The sequence below is a fragment of the Oncorhynchus keta genome, unplaced genomic scaffold (assembly GCF_023373465.1).
Source record: "Oncorhynchus keta strain PuntledgeMale-10-30-2019 unplaced genomic scaffold, Oket_V2 Un_contig_792_pilon_pilon, whole genome shotgun sequence".
In the NCBI taxonomy this organism is placed as follows: domain Eukaryota; kingdom Metazoa; phylum Chordata; class Actinopteri; order Salmoniformes; family Salmonidae; genus Oncorhynchus; species Oncorhynchus keta.
Window position 1 is genome coordinate 32501 of NW_026289760.1, and position 17500 is coordinate 50000.

A 17500-nucleotide genomic window follows, 5' to 3' on the forward strand; every position below is an offset into this window, starting at 1 on the left:
ACACACACACTAGTTAAATACACACACACACACACTAGTTAAATATACACACACACACACTAGTTAAATATACACACACACACACTAGTTAAATATATACACACACACACTAGTTAAATATACACACACACACACACTAGTTAAATATACACACACACACACACTAGTTAAATATACACACACACACACTAGTTAAATATACACACACACACTAGTTAAATATACACACACACACTAGTTAAATATACACACACACACACTAGTTAAATATACACACACACACACTAGTTAAATATACACACACACACACTAGTTAAATATACACACACACACACTAGTTAAATATACACACACACACACTAGTTAAATATACACACACACACACTAGTTAAATACACACACACACACTAGTTAAATACACACACACACTAGTTAAATACACACACACACAGACACACACACTAGTTAAATACACACACACACACACACACACTAGTTAAATACACACACACACACACACACACACACACACACACACACACACACACACACACACTAGTTAAATACACACACACACACTAGTTAAATACACACACACACACACTAGTTAAATATACACACACACACACTAGTTAAATATACACACACACACACACTAGTTAAATATACACACACACTAGTTAAATACACATACACACACACTAGTTAAATATACACACACACACACTAGTTAAATACACACACACACACACACACACACACACACACACACACTAGTTAAATACACACACACACACTAGTTAAATACACACACACACACACACACACTAGTTAAATACACACACACACACACACACACACACTAGTTAAATACACACACACACACACACACACACTAGTTAAATACACCCACACACACTAGTTAAATACACACACACACACACAAACACACACACACACTAGTTAAATACACACACACACACTAGTTAAATACACACACACACACACACACACACACACACACTAGTTAAATACACACACACACACACACACACACACACACACTAGTTAAACACACACACACACACACACTAGTTAAATACACACACACACACACACACACTAGTTAAATATACACACACACACTAGTTAAACACACACACACACACACACACACACACTAGTTAAATACACACACACACACTAGTTAAATACACACACACACACTAGTTAAATATACACACACACACTAGTTAAATACACACACACACACACTAGTTAAATATACACACACACACTAGTTAAATACACACACACACACACACACACTAGTTAAATACACACACACACACTAGTTAAATATACACACACACACTAGTTAAATATACACACACACACTAGTTAAATATACACACACACACTAGTTAAATACACACACACACTAGTTAAATACACACACACACTAGTTAAATATACACACACACACTAGTTAAATATACACACACACACTAGTTAAATACACACACACACTAGTTAAATACACACACACACTAGTTAAATATACACACACACACACTAGTTAAATATACACACACACACTAGTTAAATATACACACACACACTAGTTAAATATACACACACACACTAGTTAAATATACACACACACACTAGTTAAATACACACACACACTAGTTAAATATACACACACACACTAGTTAAATACACACACACACTAGTTAAATACACACACACACTAGTTAAATACACACACACACTAGTTAAATATACACATACACACACTAGTTAAATACACACACACACTAGTTAAATACACACATACACACACTAGTTAAATACACACACACACTAGTTAAATATACCACACACACACTAGTTAAAATACCCACACACACTAGTTAAATACACACACACACTAGTTAAATACACACACACACTAGTTAAATACACACACACACACTAGTTAAATACACACACACACTAGTTAAATACACACACTAGTTAAATACACACACACACTAGTTAAATATACACACACACACTAGTTAAATACACACACACTAGTTAAATACACACACACACACTAGTTAAATACACACACACACTAGTTAAATATACACACACACACTAGTTAAATACACACACACACACTAGTTAAATACACACACACACACTAGTTAAATATACACACACACTAGTTAAATACACACACACACACACTAGTTAAATATACACACACACACACACTAGTTAAATATACACACACACACACACTAGTTAAATATACACACACACACTAGTTAAATACACACACACACTAGTTAAATACACACACACACTAGTTAAATACACACACACACACACACACACACTAGTTAAATATACACACACACACTAGTTAAATATACACACACACACTAGTTAAATACACACACACACACTAGTTAAATACACACACACACACTAGTTAAATATACACACACACACTAGTTAAATATACACACACACACTAGTTAAATACACACACACACTAGTTAAATATACACACACACACTAGTTAAATACACACACACACACTAGTTAAATACACACACACTAGTTAAATATACACACACACTAGTTAAAATACACACACACACTAGTTAAATATACACACACACACTAGTTAAAATACACACACACTAGTTAAATATACACACACACTAGTTAAATACACACACACACACTAGTTAAATACACACACACACACTAGTTAAATACACACACACACACTAGTTAAATACACACACACACACTAGTTAAATACACACACACACACTAGTTAAATACACACACACTAGTTAAATACACACACACTAGTTAAATAAATAGTTACACACACTAGTTAAATACACACACACTAGTTAAATATACACACACACTAGTTAAATATACACACACACACTAGTTAAATATACACACACACACTAGTTAAATACACACACACACTAGTTAAATACACACACACTAGTTAAATACACACACTAGTTAAATACACACACACTAGTTAAATACACACACACTAGTTAAATACACACACACACTAGTTAAATACACACAAACGGGGTGACGTGATTTGTTCATTTATTTCTGTCGCCCAATTACAAACTGTCACGTAAAGACCCTCTTTGCGTCGTCCAATCAGAAGTAGCCATAACAGGAAGTGTCGTTGATATATTTCCTGTTTCTGTCTATCATCCAGGAAGTACATCTTTAGTTTCCATGACAGCATGCAGCGTCTGATTTTCATGGGTCTGCTGCAGTTTGGCCCGGTGGAGAAGTTCCAAGACAAAGACCAGGTATCTCTTCTAGCACAAATACATCAATTACACATGTCAAGTCCCACTATATGGGGTACTTGGAGCGGCCGTGGATCGGTTCCACACGGACCTTTAGGTGTGCAAAGCGCTGTGCGAACGCAGTAGGGTCCTGTGCCTTTATGATGTCAGAAAGCCTCGTCTCGTCTCTGCTTCCACTCTGAGCGGAGCTTCCTTGAAGTGTCAGGTTTCAGAACCCAGATGTGCATAGGGAGTGATGTCACGTTTTTTGGCCTATCCAGATAAGGAATAGTGTCAGGTTTCAGAACCCAGATTTGCATAGGGAGTGATGTCACGTTTTCTGGCCTATCCAGATAAAGAATAGATTTCCTCTTGCTCTGTGGTGTGACAAGCCAATGGTGTGACGGCAGATGGACAGTGAAATGCTGAATACAACAGGTGTAGTAGACCTTACAGTGAAATGCTGAATACAACAGGTGTAGTAGATCTTACAGTGAAATGCTGAATACAACAGGTGTAGTAGATCTTACAGTGAAATGCTGAATACAACAGGTGTAGTAGACCTCACAGTGAAATGCTGAATACAACAGGTGTAGTAGACCTCACAGTGAAATACTGAATACAACAGGTGTAGTAGACCTTACAGTGAAATGCTGAATACAACAGGTGTAGTAGATCTCACAGTGAAATGCTGAATACAACAGGTGTAGTAGACCTTACAGTGAAATACTGAATACAACAGGTGTAGTAGACCTTACAGTGAAATGCTGAATACAACAGGTGTAGTAGACCTTACGGTGAAATGCTGAATACAACATGTGTAGTAGACCTCACAGTGAAATGCTGAATACAACAGGTGTAGTAGACCTTACAGTGAAATGCTGAATACAACAGGTGTAGTAGACCTTACAGTGAAATGCTGAATACAACAGGTGTAGTAGACCTTACAGTGAAATGCTGAATACAACATGTGTAGTAGACCTTACAGTGAAATGCTGAATACAACAGGTGTAGTAGACCTTACAGTGAAATGCTGAATACAACAGGTGTAGTAGACCTCACAGTGAAATGCTGAATACAACAGGTGTAGTAGACCTTACAGTGAAATGCTGAATACAACAGGTGTAGTAGACCTCACAGTGAAATGCTGAATACAACAGGTGTAGTAGACCTTACAGTGAAATGCTGAATACAACAGGTGTAGTAGACCTTACAGTGAAATGCTGAATACAACAGGTGTAGTAGACCTTACAGTGAAATGCTGAATACAACAGGTGTAGTAGACCTTACAGTGAAATGCTGAATACAACAGGTGTAGGTAGACCTTACAGTGAAATGCTGAATACAACAGGTGTGGTAGACCTTACAGTGAAATGCTGAATACAACAGGTGTAGTAGACCTTACAGTGAAATGCTGAATACAACAGGTGTAGGTAGACCTTACAGTGAAATGCTGAATACAACAGGTGTAGGTAGACCTTACAGTGAAATGCTGAATACAACAGGTGTGGTAGACCTTACAGTGAAATGCTGAATACAACAGGTGTAGTAGACCTTACAGTGAAATGCTGAATACAACAGGTGTAGGTAGACCTTACAGTGAAATGCTGAATACAACAGGTGTGGTAGACCTTACAGTGAAATGCTGAATACAACAGGTGTAGTAGACCTTACAGTGAAATGCTGAATACAACATGTGTAGTAGACCTCACAGTGAAATGCTGAATACAACAGGTGTAGTAGACCTTACAGTGAAATGCTGAATACAACAGGTGTAGTAGACCTTACAGTGAAATGCTGAATACAACAGGTGTAGTAGACCTGACAGTGAAATGCTGAATACAACAGGTGTAGTATACCTGACAGTGAAATACTGAATACAACAGGTGTAGTAGACCTTACAGTGAAATACTGAATACAACAGGTGTAGTAGACCTTACAGTGAAATACTGAATACAACAGGTGTAGTAGACCTTACAGTGAAATACTGAATACAACAGGTGTAGTAGACCTTACAGTGAAATACTGAATACAACAGGTGTAGTAGACCTTACAGTGAAATACTGAATACAACAGGTGTAGTAGACCTTACAGTGAAATGCTGAATACAACAGGTGTAGTAGACCTCACAGTGAAATGCTGAATACAACAGGTGTAGTAGACCTTACAGTGAAATGCTGAATACAACAGGTGTAGTAGACCTCACAGTGAAATGCTGAATACAACAGGTGTAGTAGACCTTACAGTGAAATGCTGAATACAACAGGTGTAGTAGACCTTACAGTGAAATGCTGAATACAACAGGTGTAGTAGACCTTACAGTGAAATACTGAATACAACAGGTGTAGTAGACCTTACAGTGAAATGCTGAATACAACAGGTGTAGTAGACCTTACAGTGAAATGGTGAATACAACAGGTGTAGTAGACCTTACAGTGAAATGCTGAATACAACATGTGGTAGACCAGAGCTCTTCCATGTGTCCTTTAGGAGAGGAGCTGTTCTGAGGTCAACTGCTGGTGTCCTTTAGGAGGGGAGCTGTTCTGAGATCATACTGCTGGTGTCCTTTAGGAGGGGAGCTGTTCTGAGATCATACTGCTGGTGTCCTTTAGGAGGGGAGCTGTTCTGAGATCATACTGCTGGTGTCCTTTAGGAGGGGAGCTGTTCTGAGATCATACTGCTGGTGTCCTTTAGGAGGGGAGCTGTTCTGAGATCATACTGCTGGTGTCCTTTAGGAGGGGAGCTGTTCTGAGATCATACTGCTGGTGTCCTTTAGGAGGGGAGCTGTTCTGAGATCATACTGCTGGTGTCCTTTAGGAGGGGAGCTGTTCTGAGATCATACTGCTGGTGTCCTTTAGGAGGGGAGCTGTTCTGAGATCATACTGCTGGTGTCCTTTAGGAGGGGAGCTGTTCTGAGATCATACTGCTGGTGTCCTTTAGGAGGGGAGCTGTTCTGAGATCATACTGCTGGTGTCCTTTAGGAGGGGAGCTGTTCTGAGATCATACTGCTGGTGTCCTTTAGGAGGAGCTGTTCTGAGATCATACTGCTGGTGTCCTTTAGGAGGGGAGCTGTTCTGAGATCATACTGCTGGTGTCCTTTAGGAGGGGAGCTGTTCTGAGATCATACTGCTGGTGTCCTTTAGGAGGGGAGCTGTTCTGAGATCATACTGCTGGTGTCCTTTAGGAGGGGAGCTGTTCTGAGATCATACTGCTGGTGTCCTTTAGGAGGGGAGCTGTTCTGAGATCATACTGCTGGTGTCCTTTAGGAGGGGAGCTGTTCTGAGATCATACTGCTGGTGTCCTTTAGAGGGGAGCTGTTCTGAGATCATACTGCTGGTGTCCTTTAGGAGGGGAGCTGTTCTGAGATCATACTGCTGGTGTCCTTTAGGAGGAGCTGTTCTGAGATCATACTGCTGGTGTCCTTTAGGGGGGAGCTGTTCTGAGATCATACTGCTGGTGTCCTTTAGGAGGGGAGCTGTTCTGAGATCATACTGCTGGTGTCCTTTAGGAGGGGAGCTGTTCTGAGATCATACTGCTGGTGTCCTTTACAAAGCTGTTCTTGAGATCATACTGCTGGTCTAATAAGAAAAGTCAAGCTAGCCTGATCCAGCGTCCTGAGAACAACCGAGCCTGTTCATGATTCTTTAACTATTTGATTTTGTGTTGGGCTAATTAGCTGTTCTATTTACAACTGCTGGTGTCTCTGTCTGTTCTGAGATCATACTGCTGGTGTCCTTTAGGAGGGGAGCTGTTCTGAGATCATACTGCTGGTGTCCTTTAGGAGGGGAGCTGTTCTGAGATCATACTGCTGGTGTCCTTTAGGAGGGGGAGCTGTTCTGAGATCATACTGCTGGTGTCCTTTCTCCTGTTCTGAGATCATACTGCTGGTGTCCTTTAGGAGGGGAGCTGTTCTGAGATCATACTGCTGGTGTCCTTTAGGAGCTGTTCTGTTCTGAGATCATACTGCTGGTGTCCTTTAGGAGGGGAGCTGTTCTGAGATCATACTGCTGGTGTCCTTTAGGAGGAGCTGTCTCTGAGATCATCTCTCTGCTGTTCTCTCTCCTCTCTCCTCCCTCTGTTCTCTCTCCCTCTCTCTCCTCTCTCTCTCCCTGTTCTGAGATCTCTCCCCTCTCCTCTCTCTCTCTCCTTTCTCTCTCCTCTCTCTCTCTCCCCTCTCTCTCCTCCTCTCTCTCTCCCCTCTCTAGGTGTACCTGTATGTGAAGCTGCGTAACTGTATGATAGTAGACACTACTATGTGTGAGCCCCACTATAACCTGGTGTTGGAGACGAGGGTGTTTGAGAGACGCAGATACACACTGAACACCCTGACAGACGTAGATAACTACTGGTTTGACCTGATGTGTGTCTGCCTCAACACACCACTTGGTAGGCCCCACACACACACATACACACACTAACACACACATATGCAAAAACTATCACTATCGACGATCTGCCCGCATGCACAGGCTACTCACGCCGTCTCTCTCCCCTTCTCTCCTTTCACTCTGTCTCTCTCCCCTTCTCTCCTTTCACTCTGTCTCTCTCCCCTTCTCTCCTTTCACTCTGTCTCTCTCCCCTTCTCTCCTTTCACTCTGTCTCTCTCCCCTTCTCTCCTTTCACTCTGTCTCTCTCCCCTTCTCTCCTTTCACTCTGTCTCTCTCCCCTTCTCTCCTTTCACTCTGTCTCTCTCCCCTTCTCTCCTTTCACTCTGTCTCTCTCCCCTTCTCTCCTTTCACTCTGTCTCTCTCCCCTTCTCTCCTTTCACTCTGTCTCTCTCCCCTTCTCTCCTTTCACTCTGTCTCTCTCCCCTTCTCTCCTTTCACTCTGTCTCTCTCCTTCTCTCCTTTCACTCTGTCTCTCTCCCCTTCTCTCCTTTCACTCTGTCTCTCTCCCCTTCTCTCCTTTCACTCTGTCTCTCTCCCCTTCTCTCCTTTCACTCTGTCTCTCTCCATTTCTCTCCTTTCACTCTGTCTCTCTCCATTTCTCTCCTTTCACTCTGTCTCTCTCCATTTCTCTCCTTTCACTCTGTCTCTCTCCATTTCTCTCCTTTCACTCTGTCTCTCTCCCCTTCTCTCCTTTCACTCTGTCTCTCTCCCCTTCTCTCCTTTCACTCTGTCTCTCTCCCCTTCTCTCCTTTCACTCTGTCTCTCTCCCCTTCTCTCCTTTCACTCTGTCTCTCTCCATTTCTCTCCTTTCACTCTGTCTCTCTCCCCTTCTCTCCTTTCACTCTGTCTCTCTCCCCTTCTCTCCTTTCACTCTGTCTCTCTCCCCTTCTCTCCTTTCACTCTGTCTCTCTCCATTTCTCTCCTTTCACTCTGTCTCTCTCCCCTTCTCTCCTTTCACTCTGTCTCTCTCCCCTTCTCTCCTTTCACTCTGTCTCTCTCCCCTTCTCTCCTTTCACTCTGTCTCTCTCCATTTCTCTCCTTTCACTCCTTCTCTCTCCATTTCTCTCCTTTCACTCTGTCTCTCTCCATTTCTCTCCTTTCACTCTGTCTCTCTCCCCTTCTCTCCTTTCACTCTGTCTCTCTCCCCTTCTCTCCTTTCACTCTGTCTCTGTCTCTCTCCCCTTCTCTCCTTTCACTCTGTCTCTCTCCTTTCTCTCCTTTCACTCCTTCTCTCTCCCTTTCTCTCCTTTCACTCTGTCTCTCTCCCCTTCTCTCCTTTCACTCTGTCTCTCTCCCCTTCTCTCCTTTCACTCTGTCTCTCTCCATTTCTCTCCTTTCACTCTGTCTCTCTCCCCTTCTCTCCTTTCACTCTGTCTCTCTCCCCTTCTCTCCTTTCACTCTGTCTCTCTCCCCTTCTCTCCTTTCACTCTGTCTCTCTCCATTTCTCTCCTTTCACTCCTTCTCTCTCCCCTTCTCTCCTTTCACTCTGTCTCTCTCCCTTCTCTCCTTTCACTCTGTCTCTCTCCATTTCTCTCCTTTCACTCTGTCTCTCTCCCTTCTCTCCTTTCACTCTGTCTCTCTCCCCTTCTCTCCTTTCACTCTGTCTCTCTCCATTTCTCCCCTTTCACTCCTACTCTCTCCCCTTCTCTCCTTTCACTCTGTCTCTCTCCCCTTCTCTCCTTTCACTCTGTCTCTCTCCCTTCTCTCCTTTCACTCTGTCTCTCTCCCCTTCTCTCCTTTCACTCTGTCTCTCTCCATTTCTCTCCTTTCACTCTCTCTCTCCATTTCTCTCCTTTCACTCTCTCTCTCCCCTTCTCTCCTTTCACTCTGTCTCTCTCCCCTTCTCTCCTTTCACTCTGTCTCTCTCCCCTTCTCTCCTTTCACTCTGTCTCTCTCCCTTCTCTCCTTTCACTCTCTCTCTCCCCTTCTCTCCTTTCACTCTGTCTCTCTCCCCTTCTCTCCTTTCACTCTGTCTCTCTCCCTTCTCTCCTTTCACTCTGTCTCTCTCCCCTTCTCTCCTTTCACTCTGTCTCTCTCCCCTTCTCTCCTTTCACTCTGTCTCTCTCCCCTTCTCTCCTTTCACTCTGTCTCTCTCCCCTTCTCTCCTTTCACTCTGTCTCTCTCCCCTTCTCTCCTTTCACTCTGTCTCTCTCCCCTTCTCTCCTTTCACTCTGTCTCTCTCCCCTTCTCTCCTTTCACTCTGTCTCTCTCCCCTTCTCTCCTTTCACTCTGTCTCTCTCCCCTTCTCTCCTTTCACTCTGTCTCTCTCCCCTTCTCTCCTTTCACTCTGTCTCTCTCCCCTTCTCTCCTTTCACTCTGTCTCTCTCCCCTTCTCTCCTTTCACTCTGTCTCTCTCCCCTTCTCTCCTTTCACTCTGTCTCTCTCCCCTTCTCTCCTTTCACTCTGTCTCTCTCCCCTTCTCTCCTTTCACTCTGTCTCTCTCCCCTTCTCTCCTTTCACTCTGTCTCTCTCCCCTTCTCTCCTTTCACTCTGTCTCTCTCCCCTTCTCTCCTTTCACTCTGTCTCTCTCCCTTCTCTCCTTTCACTCTGTCTCTCTCCCCTTCTCTCCTTTCACTCTGTCTCTCTCCCTTCTCTCCTTTCACTCTGTCTCTCTCCCCTTCTCTCCTTTCACTCTGTCTCTCTCCCTTCTCTCCTTTCACTCTGTCTCTCTCCCCTTCTCTCCTTTCACTCTGTCTCTCTCCCCTTCTCTCCTTTCACTCTGTCTCTCTCCCTTCTCTTCTTTCACTCTGTCTCTCTCCCCTTCTCTCCTTTCACTCTGTCTCTCTCCCCTTCTCTCCTTTCACTCTGTCTCTCTCCCTTCTCTCCTTTCACTCTGTCTCTCTCCCCTTCTCTCCTTTCACTCTGTCTCTCTCCCCTTCTCTCCTTTCACTCTGTCTCTCTCCCCTTCTCTCCTTTCACTCTGTCTCTCTCCCCTTCTCTCCTTTCACTCTGTCTCTCTCCCCTTCTCTCCTTTCACTCTGTCTCTCTTCCCTTCTCTTCTTTCACTCTGTCTCTCTCCCCTTCTCTCCTTTCACTCTGTCTCTCTCTCCTTTCACTCTGTCTCTCTCCCCTTCTCTCCTTTCACTCTGTCTCTCTCCCCTTCTCTCCTTTCCCTCTCTCTCTCTCCCCTTCTCTCCTTTCACTCCCTCTCTCCCCTTCTCTCCTTTCACTCTCTCTCTCTCCCCTTCTCTCCTTTCACTCTGCCTCTCTCCCCTTCTCTCCTTTCACTCTGTCTCTTGCTCTCTCCATTTCTTTCTCCATCTCTCTCCATTTTTCTCTCCCTCTCTCTCCCTCTTTCTCTCCCAGGCGTGATCAGGAAGGAGCGTCCGAAGAGATGCTCTGCCTCTAAATCCCAGGAGGGGCCAGTCGGGGTTCCCGTGGAAACAGACCGCCACAAGTTCCGTCACCTGGATCACATGCTCAAGTAAGGAGAGACCTGTAACCTGTGTGTGTGTGTAACCTGTGTAACCTGTGTAACCTGTGTGTGTGTGTGTGTGTGTGTGTGTGTGTGTGTGTGTGTGTGTGTGTGTGTGTGTGTGTGTAACCTGTGTGTGTGTAACCTGTGTGTGTGTAACCTGTGTGTGTGTAACCTGTGTGTGTGTAACCTGTGTGTGTGTGTGTAACCTGTGTGTGTGTGTGTAACCTGTGTGTGTGTGTGTAACCTGTGTGTGTGTGTGTAACCTGTGTGTGTGTGTGTGTGTAACCTCTGTGTGTGTGTGTGTGTGTGTGTGTGTAACCTGTGTGTGTGTAACCTGTGTGTGTGTAACCTGTGTGTGTGTAACCTGTGTGTGTGTAACCTGTGTGTGTGTAACCTGTGTGTGTGTAACCTGTGTGTGTGTGTGTGTGTGTGTGTGTGTGTGTGTGTGTGTGTGTGTGTGTGTGTGTGTGTGTGTGTGTGTGTGTGTGTGTGTAACCTGTGTGTGTAACCTGTGTGTGTGTGTGTAACCTGTGTGTGTGTGTGTAACCTGTGTGTGTGTGTGTAACCTGTGTGTGTGTAACCTGTGTGTGTGTGTAACCTGTGTGTGTGTGTAACCTGTGTGTGTGTGTAACCTGTGTGTGTGTAACCTGTGTGTGTGTAACCTGTGTGTGTAACCTGTGTGTGTGTAACCTGTGTGTGTGACCTGTGTGTGTGTGTGTGTGTGTGTGTGTGTGTGTAACCTGTGTGTGTGTGTGTGTGACCTGTGTGTGTGTGTGTGTGTGTAACCTGTGTGTGTGTGTGTGTGTAACCTGTGTGTGTGTGTGTGTGTAACCTGTGTGTGTGTGTGTAACCTGTGTGTGTGTGTGTAACCTGTGTGTGTGTGTGTGTAACCTGTGTGTGTGTAACCTGTGTGTGTGTGACCTGTGTGTGTGTGACCTGTGTGTGTAACCTGTGTGTGTGTGTGTAACCTGTGTGTGTGTAACCTGTGTGTGTGTGTGTAACCTGTGTGTGTGTGTAACCTGTGTGTGTGTGTAACCTGTGTGTGTGTGTAACCTGTGTGTGTAACCTGTGTGTGTAACCTGTGTGTGTGTAACCTGTGTGTGTAACCTGTGTGTGTGACCTGTGTGTGTGTAACCTGTGTGTGTGACCTGTGTGTGTGTGTGTGTGTGTGTGTGTGTAACCTGTGTGTGTGTGTGTGTGTGACCTGTGTGTGTGTGTGTGTAACCTGTGTGTGTGTGTGTGTGTAACCTGTGTGTGTGTGTGTAACCTGTGTGTGTGTGTGTAACCTGTGTGTGTGTGTGTGTGTAACCTGTGTGTGTGTAACCTGTGTGTGTGTAACCTGTGTGTGTGTAACCTGTGTGTGTGTAACCTGTGTGTGTGTGACCTGTGTGTGTGTGTGTGTGTAACCTGTGTGTGTGTCACCGGTGTGTGTGTGTGTAACCTGTGTGTGTGTAACCGGTGTGTGTGTAACCTGTGTGTGTGTGTAGGGGCAGCAGGGAGGTGTGTTACACAGCAGTAATACCAGGGGACGGTAAAGGAGCAGGAGGTCTGGACTCTGAGTTCTTCGGACACCTCAAACGCAACTGGATTTGGACCTGTCATCTGATGAGAACCAAGAGGGTAAAACACACGCACACGCACACGCACACGCACACACACACACACACACACACACACACACACACACACACACACACACACACACACACACACACACACACACACACACATATTACACACACACACAAAACACACACACACACTAAACACACACACACACACACACACTAAAAACACACACACACACACTAAAACACACACACACACACACACACACAACACACACACTAAAACACACACACACACACACACACACTAAAAAACACACACACACTAAAACACACACTAAAACACACACACACTAAAACACACTAAACACACACACACTAAAACACACTAACACACACACACACTTAAAACACACACACACACACAGTAAAACACACACACACACACACTAAAACACACACACACACACACACATTAAAACACACACACACACTAAAACACACACACAAAAACACACACACACACTGAAACAGACACTAAAACACACACACACACTGAAACACACACTAAAACACACTAAAACACACACACACACACAAAAAACACACACACACTAAAACACACACTGCTCTAAAACACACACACACTGTAAAACACACACACAAACACACACTAAAACACAGTGCTCTACACACACACACTAAAACACACACACACACACACACTAAAACACACATACACACTAAAAAACACACACACACACTAAAACACACACACTAAAACACACACACACACAAATAAACCGTTATTGTTATTGTTGTGTCTATACAAATATAAATCATCTCAACTTCCAGTGTAAATGTTTCAATTGTAAACCTTTCAGTGCTCTAGAACTGTAAACCTGTCAGTGCGCTAGAATTGTAAACCTTTCAGTGCTCTAGAACTGTAAACCTTTCAGTGCTCTAGAACTGTAAACCTGTCAGTGCGCTAGAATTGTAAACCTTTCAGTGCTCTAGAATTGTAAACCTTTCAGTGCTCTAGAATTGTAAACCTTTCAGTGCTCTAGAATTGTAAACCTTTCAGTGCTCTAGAATTGTAAACCTTTCAGTGCTCTAGAATTGTAAACCTTTCCAGTGCTCTAGAATTGTAAGCCTTTCAGTGCTCTAGAATTGTAAACCTTTCAGTGCTCTAGAATTGTAAACCTTTCAGTGCTCTAGAATTGTAAACCTTTCAGTGCTCTAGAATTGTAAACCTTTCAGTCCTCTAGAACTGTAAGCCTTTCAGTGCTCTAGAATTGTAAGTGGTGAATATATTGTGTTCTAGAGCAACAACCAGTACGAGTCCAGTAACACCGTGAGACTGAATAGTCTACTGACCAAACATGTGACCATGGATAGAGGTGAGTTACACACTCCTGTCTGTGTTATCACATCTATACACACTCACCGGTCAGTTTATTAGGTACACCGCCCCATTCACCTAAATGGATCGCTCCTATCGACCTTCAGTCACGTGGCTTGTGATATAAAGCAGGCAGACCGGCATCGAGGCGTTCAGTTACTGTTTGATTGACGGTTAGGATGGGCAAAATAAGTGACCTAAGCGACTATGAGTGTGGTATGATCGTCGGTGCCAGACGCTCCGGATCCAGTACCTCAGAAACGGCCTCCTGGGCTTTTCACACACGACAGCGTCTAGGGTTTACTGAGACAAACAGAACCACGTCCAGTCAGCGGCAGACCTGTGGGAGAACACAGCTCTCTGATGAGAGGTGGAAGGAGAATGACAAGAATCCTACAAGCTAACAGACCTGTGGGAGAACACAGCTCTCTGATGAGAGGTGGAAGGAGAATGACAAGAATCCTACAAGCTAACAGACCTGTGGGAGAACACAGCTCTCTGATGAGAGGTGGAAGGAGAATGACAAGAATCCTACAAGCTAACAGACCTGTGGGAGAACACAGCTCTCTGATGAGAGGTGGAAGGAGAATGACAAGAATCCTACAAGCTAACAGACCTGTGGGAGAACACAGCTCTCTGATGAGAGGTGGAAGGAGAATGACAAGAATCCTACAAGCTAACAGACCTGTGGGAGAACACAGCTCTCTGATGAGAGGTGGAAGGAGAATGACAAGAATCCTACAAGCTAACAGACCTGTGGGAGAACACAGCTCTCTGATGAGAGGTGGAAGGAGAATGACAAGAATCCTACAAGCTAACAGACCTGTGGGAGAACACAGCTCTCTGATGAGAGGTGGAAGGAGAATGACAAGAATCCTACAAGCTAACAGACGGGCCACAAACAGACAAATAATGGAGCACGACGCTCTCGGAACACACGTATGGGAAGTGGTTAAGGGCGCTGTACTGCAGTGGTTAAGGGCGCTGTACTGCAGTGGTTAAGGGCGCTGTACTGCAGTGGTTAAGGGCGCTGTACTGCAGTGGTTAAGGGCGCTGTACTGCAGTGGTTAAGGGCGCTGTACTGCAGTGGTTAAGGGCGCTGTACTGCAGTGGTTAAGGGCGCTGTACTGCAGTGGTTAAAACTCTTGAGACTCTAGGGGCAGTATTTCATTTTTGGCTGAAAAAACGTTCCCGTTTTAAACAAGATATTTTGTAATGAAAAGATGCTTGACTATGCATATAATTGACAGCTTTGGAAAGAAAACACACTGACGTTTCCAAAACTGCAAAGATATTATCTGTGAGTGCCACAGAACTGATGCTACAGGCGAAACCAAGATGAAACTTCAAACAGGAAGTGAGCAAAATTTTTGAGGCGCTGTTTTCCATTGTCTCCTTATATGGCTGTGAATGCGCCCTGAACGAGCCGACACTTTCTGCCGTTTCCCCAAGGTGTCTGCAGCATTGTGACGTGTTTGTAGGCATATCATTGGAAGATTGACCATAAGAGACTACATTTACCAGGTGTCCACCTGGTGTCCGCCTGGTGTCCTGCGTCGAAATTGGTGTGTAATCTCCAGCTGCAAGTATTCTTCCATGTGATTCAGAGGAGAAACCAGACTTCCACGAACGATATATCATCGAAGAGATATGTGAAAAACACCATGAAGGTTTGATTCTAAACAACGTTTGCCATGTTTCAGTCGATATTATGGAGTTAATTTGGAAAAAAGTTTGGCGTTTTGATGACTGAATTTTCGGGTTTTTTTGGTAGCCAAACGTGATGAACAAAACGGAGCGATTTGTCCTACACAAAGAATATTTTTGGAAAAACTGAACATTTGCTATCTAACTGAGAGTCTCCTCATTGAAAACATCCGAAGTTCTTCAAAGGTAAATGATTTTATTTGGATGCTTTTCTTGTTTTTGTGAAAATGTTGCCCGCTGAATGCAACGCTAAATGCTACGCTAGCTATCAATACTCTTACACAAATGCTTGTTTTGCTATGGTTGAAAAGCATATTTAAAAAAATCTGAGATGACAGTGTTGTTAACAAAAGGCTAAGCTTGAGAGCTAGCATATTTATTTCATTTCATTTGCGATTTTCATGAATAGTTAACGTTGCGTTATGGTAATGAGCTTGAGGCTGTATTTACGATCCCGGATCCGGGATGGCTAGTATCAAGATTAAGGGCGCTGTACTGCAGCGCCAGCTGTGCCATCAGAGACATGGTTCGCGCCCAGGCTCTGTCGTAACCGGCTGCGACCGGGAGGTTCGTGGAGTGACGCACAATGGGCTTAGCATCGTCCGGGTTAGGGAGGGCTTGGCCGGTAGGGATGTCCTTGTCTCATTGCGCACCAGCAACTCCTGTGGCGGGCCGGGCGCAGTGCACGCTAAAAATGTGAGCGCTACCATCAGTCCTGTGTCATGTCAACAGTAAAGCATCCTGAGACCATTCATGTGTGGGGTTGCTTCTCAGCCAAGGGAGTGGGGTCACTCACAATTTTGCCTAAGAACACAGCCATGAATAAAGAATGGTACCAACACATCCTCCGAGAGCAACTTCTCCCAACCATCCAGGAACAGTTTGGTGATGAACAATGCCTTTTCCAGCATGATGGAGCACCTTGCAATAAGGCAAAAGTGATAACTAAGTGGCTCGGGGAACAAAACATCAATATTTTGGATCCATGGCCAGGAAACTCCCAGACCTTAAACCTTGTGGTCAATCCTCAAGAGGCGGGTGGACAAACAAAACCCCACAAATTCTGACAAACATGCATTGATTATGCAAGAATGGGCTGCCATCAGTCAGGATGTGGCCCAGAAGTTAATTGACAGCATGCCATCAGTCAGGATGTGGCCCAGAAGTTAATTGACAGCATGCCATCAGTCAGGATGTGGCCCAGAAGTTAATTGACAGCATGCCATCAGTCAGGATGTGGCCCAGAAGGTAATTGACAGCATGCCATCAGTCAGGATGTGGCCCAGAAGGTAATTGACAGCATGCCATCAGTCAGGATGTGGCCCAGAAGTTAATTGACAGCATGCCATCAGTCAGGATGTGGCCCAGAAGTTAATTGACAGCATGCCATCAGTCAGGATGTGGCCCAGAAGTTAATTGAATGGGCTGCCATCAGTCAGGATGTGGCCCAGAAGTTAATTGACAGCATGCCATCAGTCAGGATGTGGCCCAGAAGTTAATTGACAGCATGCCATCAGTCAGGATGTGGCCCAGAAGTTAATTGACAGCATGCCATCAGTCAGGATGTGGCCCAGAAGTTAATTGACAGCATGCCATCAGTCAGGATGTGGCCCAGAAGTTAATTGACAGCATGCCATCAGTCAGGATGTGGCCCAGAAGTTAATTGACAGCATGCCATCAGT

The 17500-nt window shown here is 44.4% G+C and overlaps 1 protein-coding gene across 1 annotated transcript in view; it reads left to right on the forward strand.

The window, feature by feature from the left end:
• The window catches only part of LOC127926606 (general transcription factor 3C polypeptide 1-like), a gene marked incomplete at its 3' end in the record, with an annotated part of 91226 nt that overhangs the window by 31720 nt on the left and 42006 nt on the right, over positions 1–17500 (forward strand). Inside the window, 5 exon segments of the mRNA XM_052512039.1 lie at positions 3260–3356; positions 7541–7721; positions 11030–11147; positions 12629–12761; positions 14034–14109. Of these exon segments, the coding sequence (XP_052367999.1) occupies positions 3260–3356; positions 7541–7721; positions 11030–11147; positions 12629–12761; positions 14034–14109 (605 nt within the window).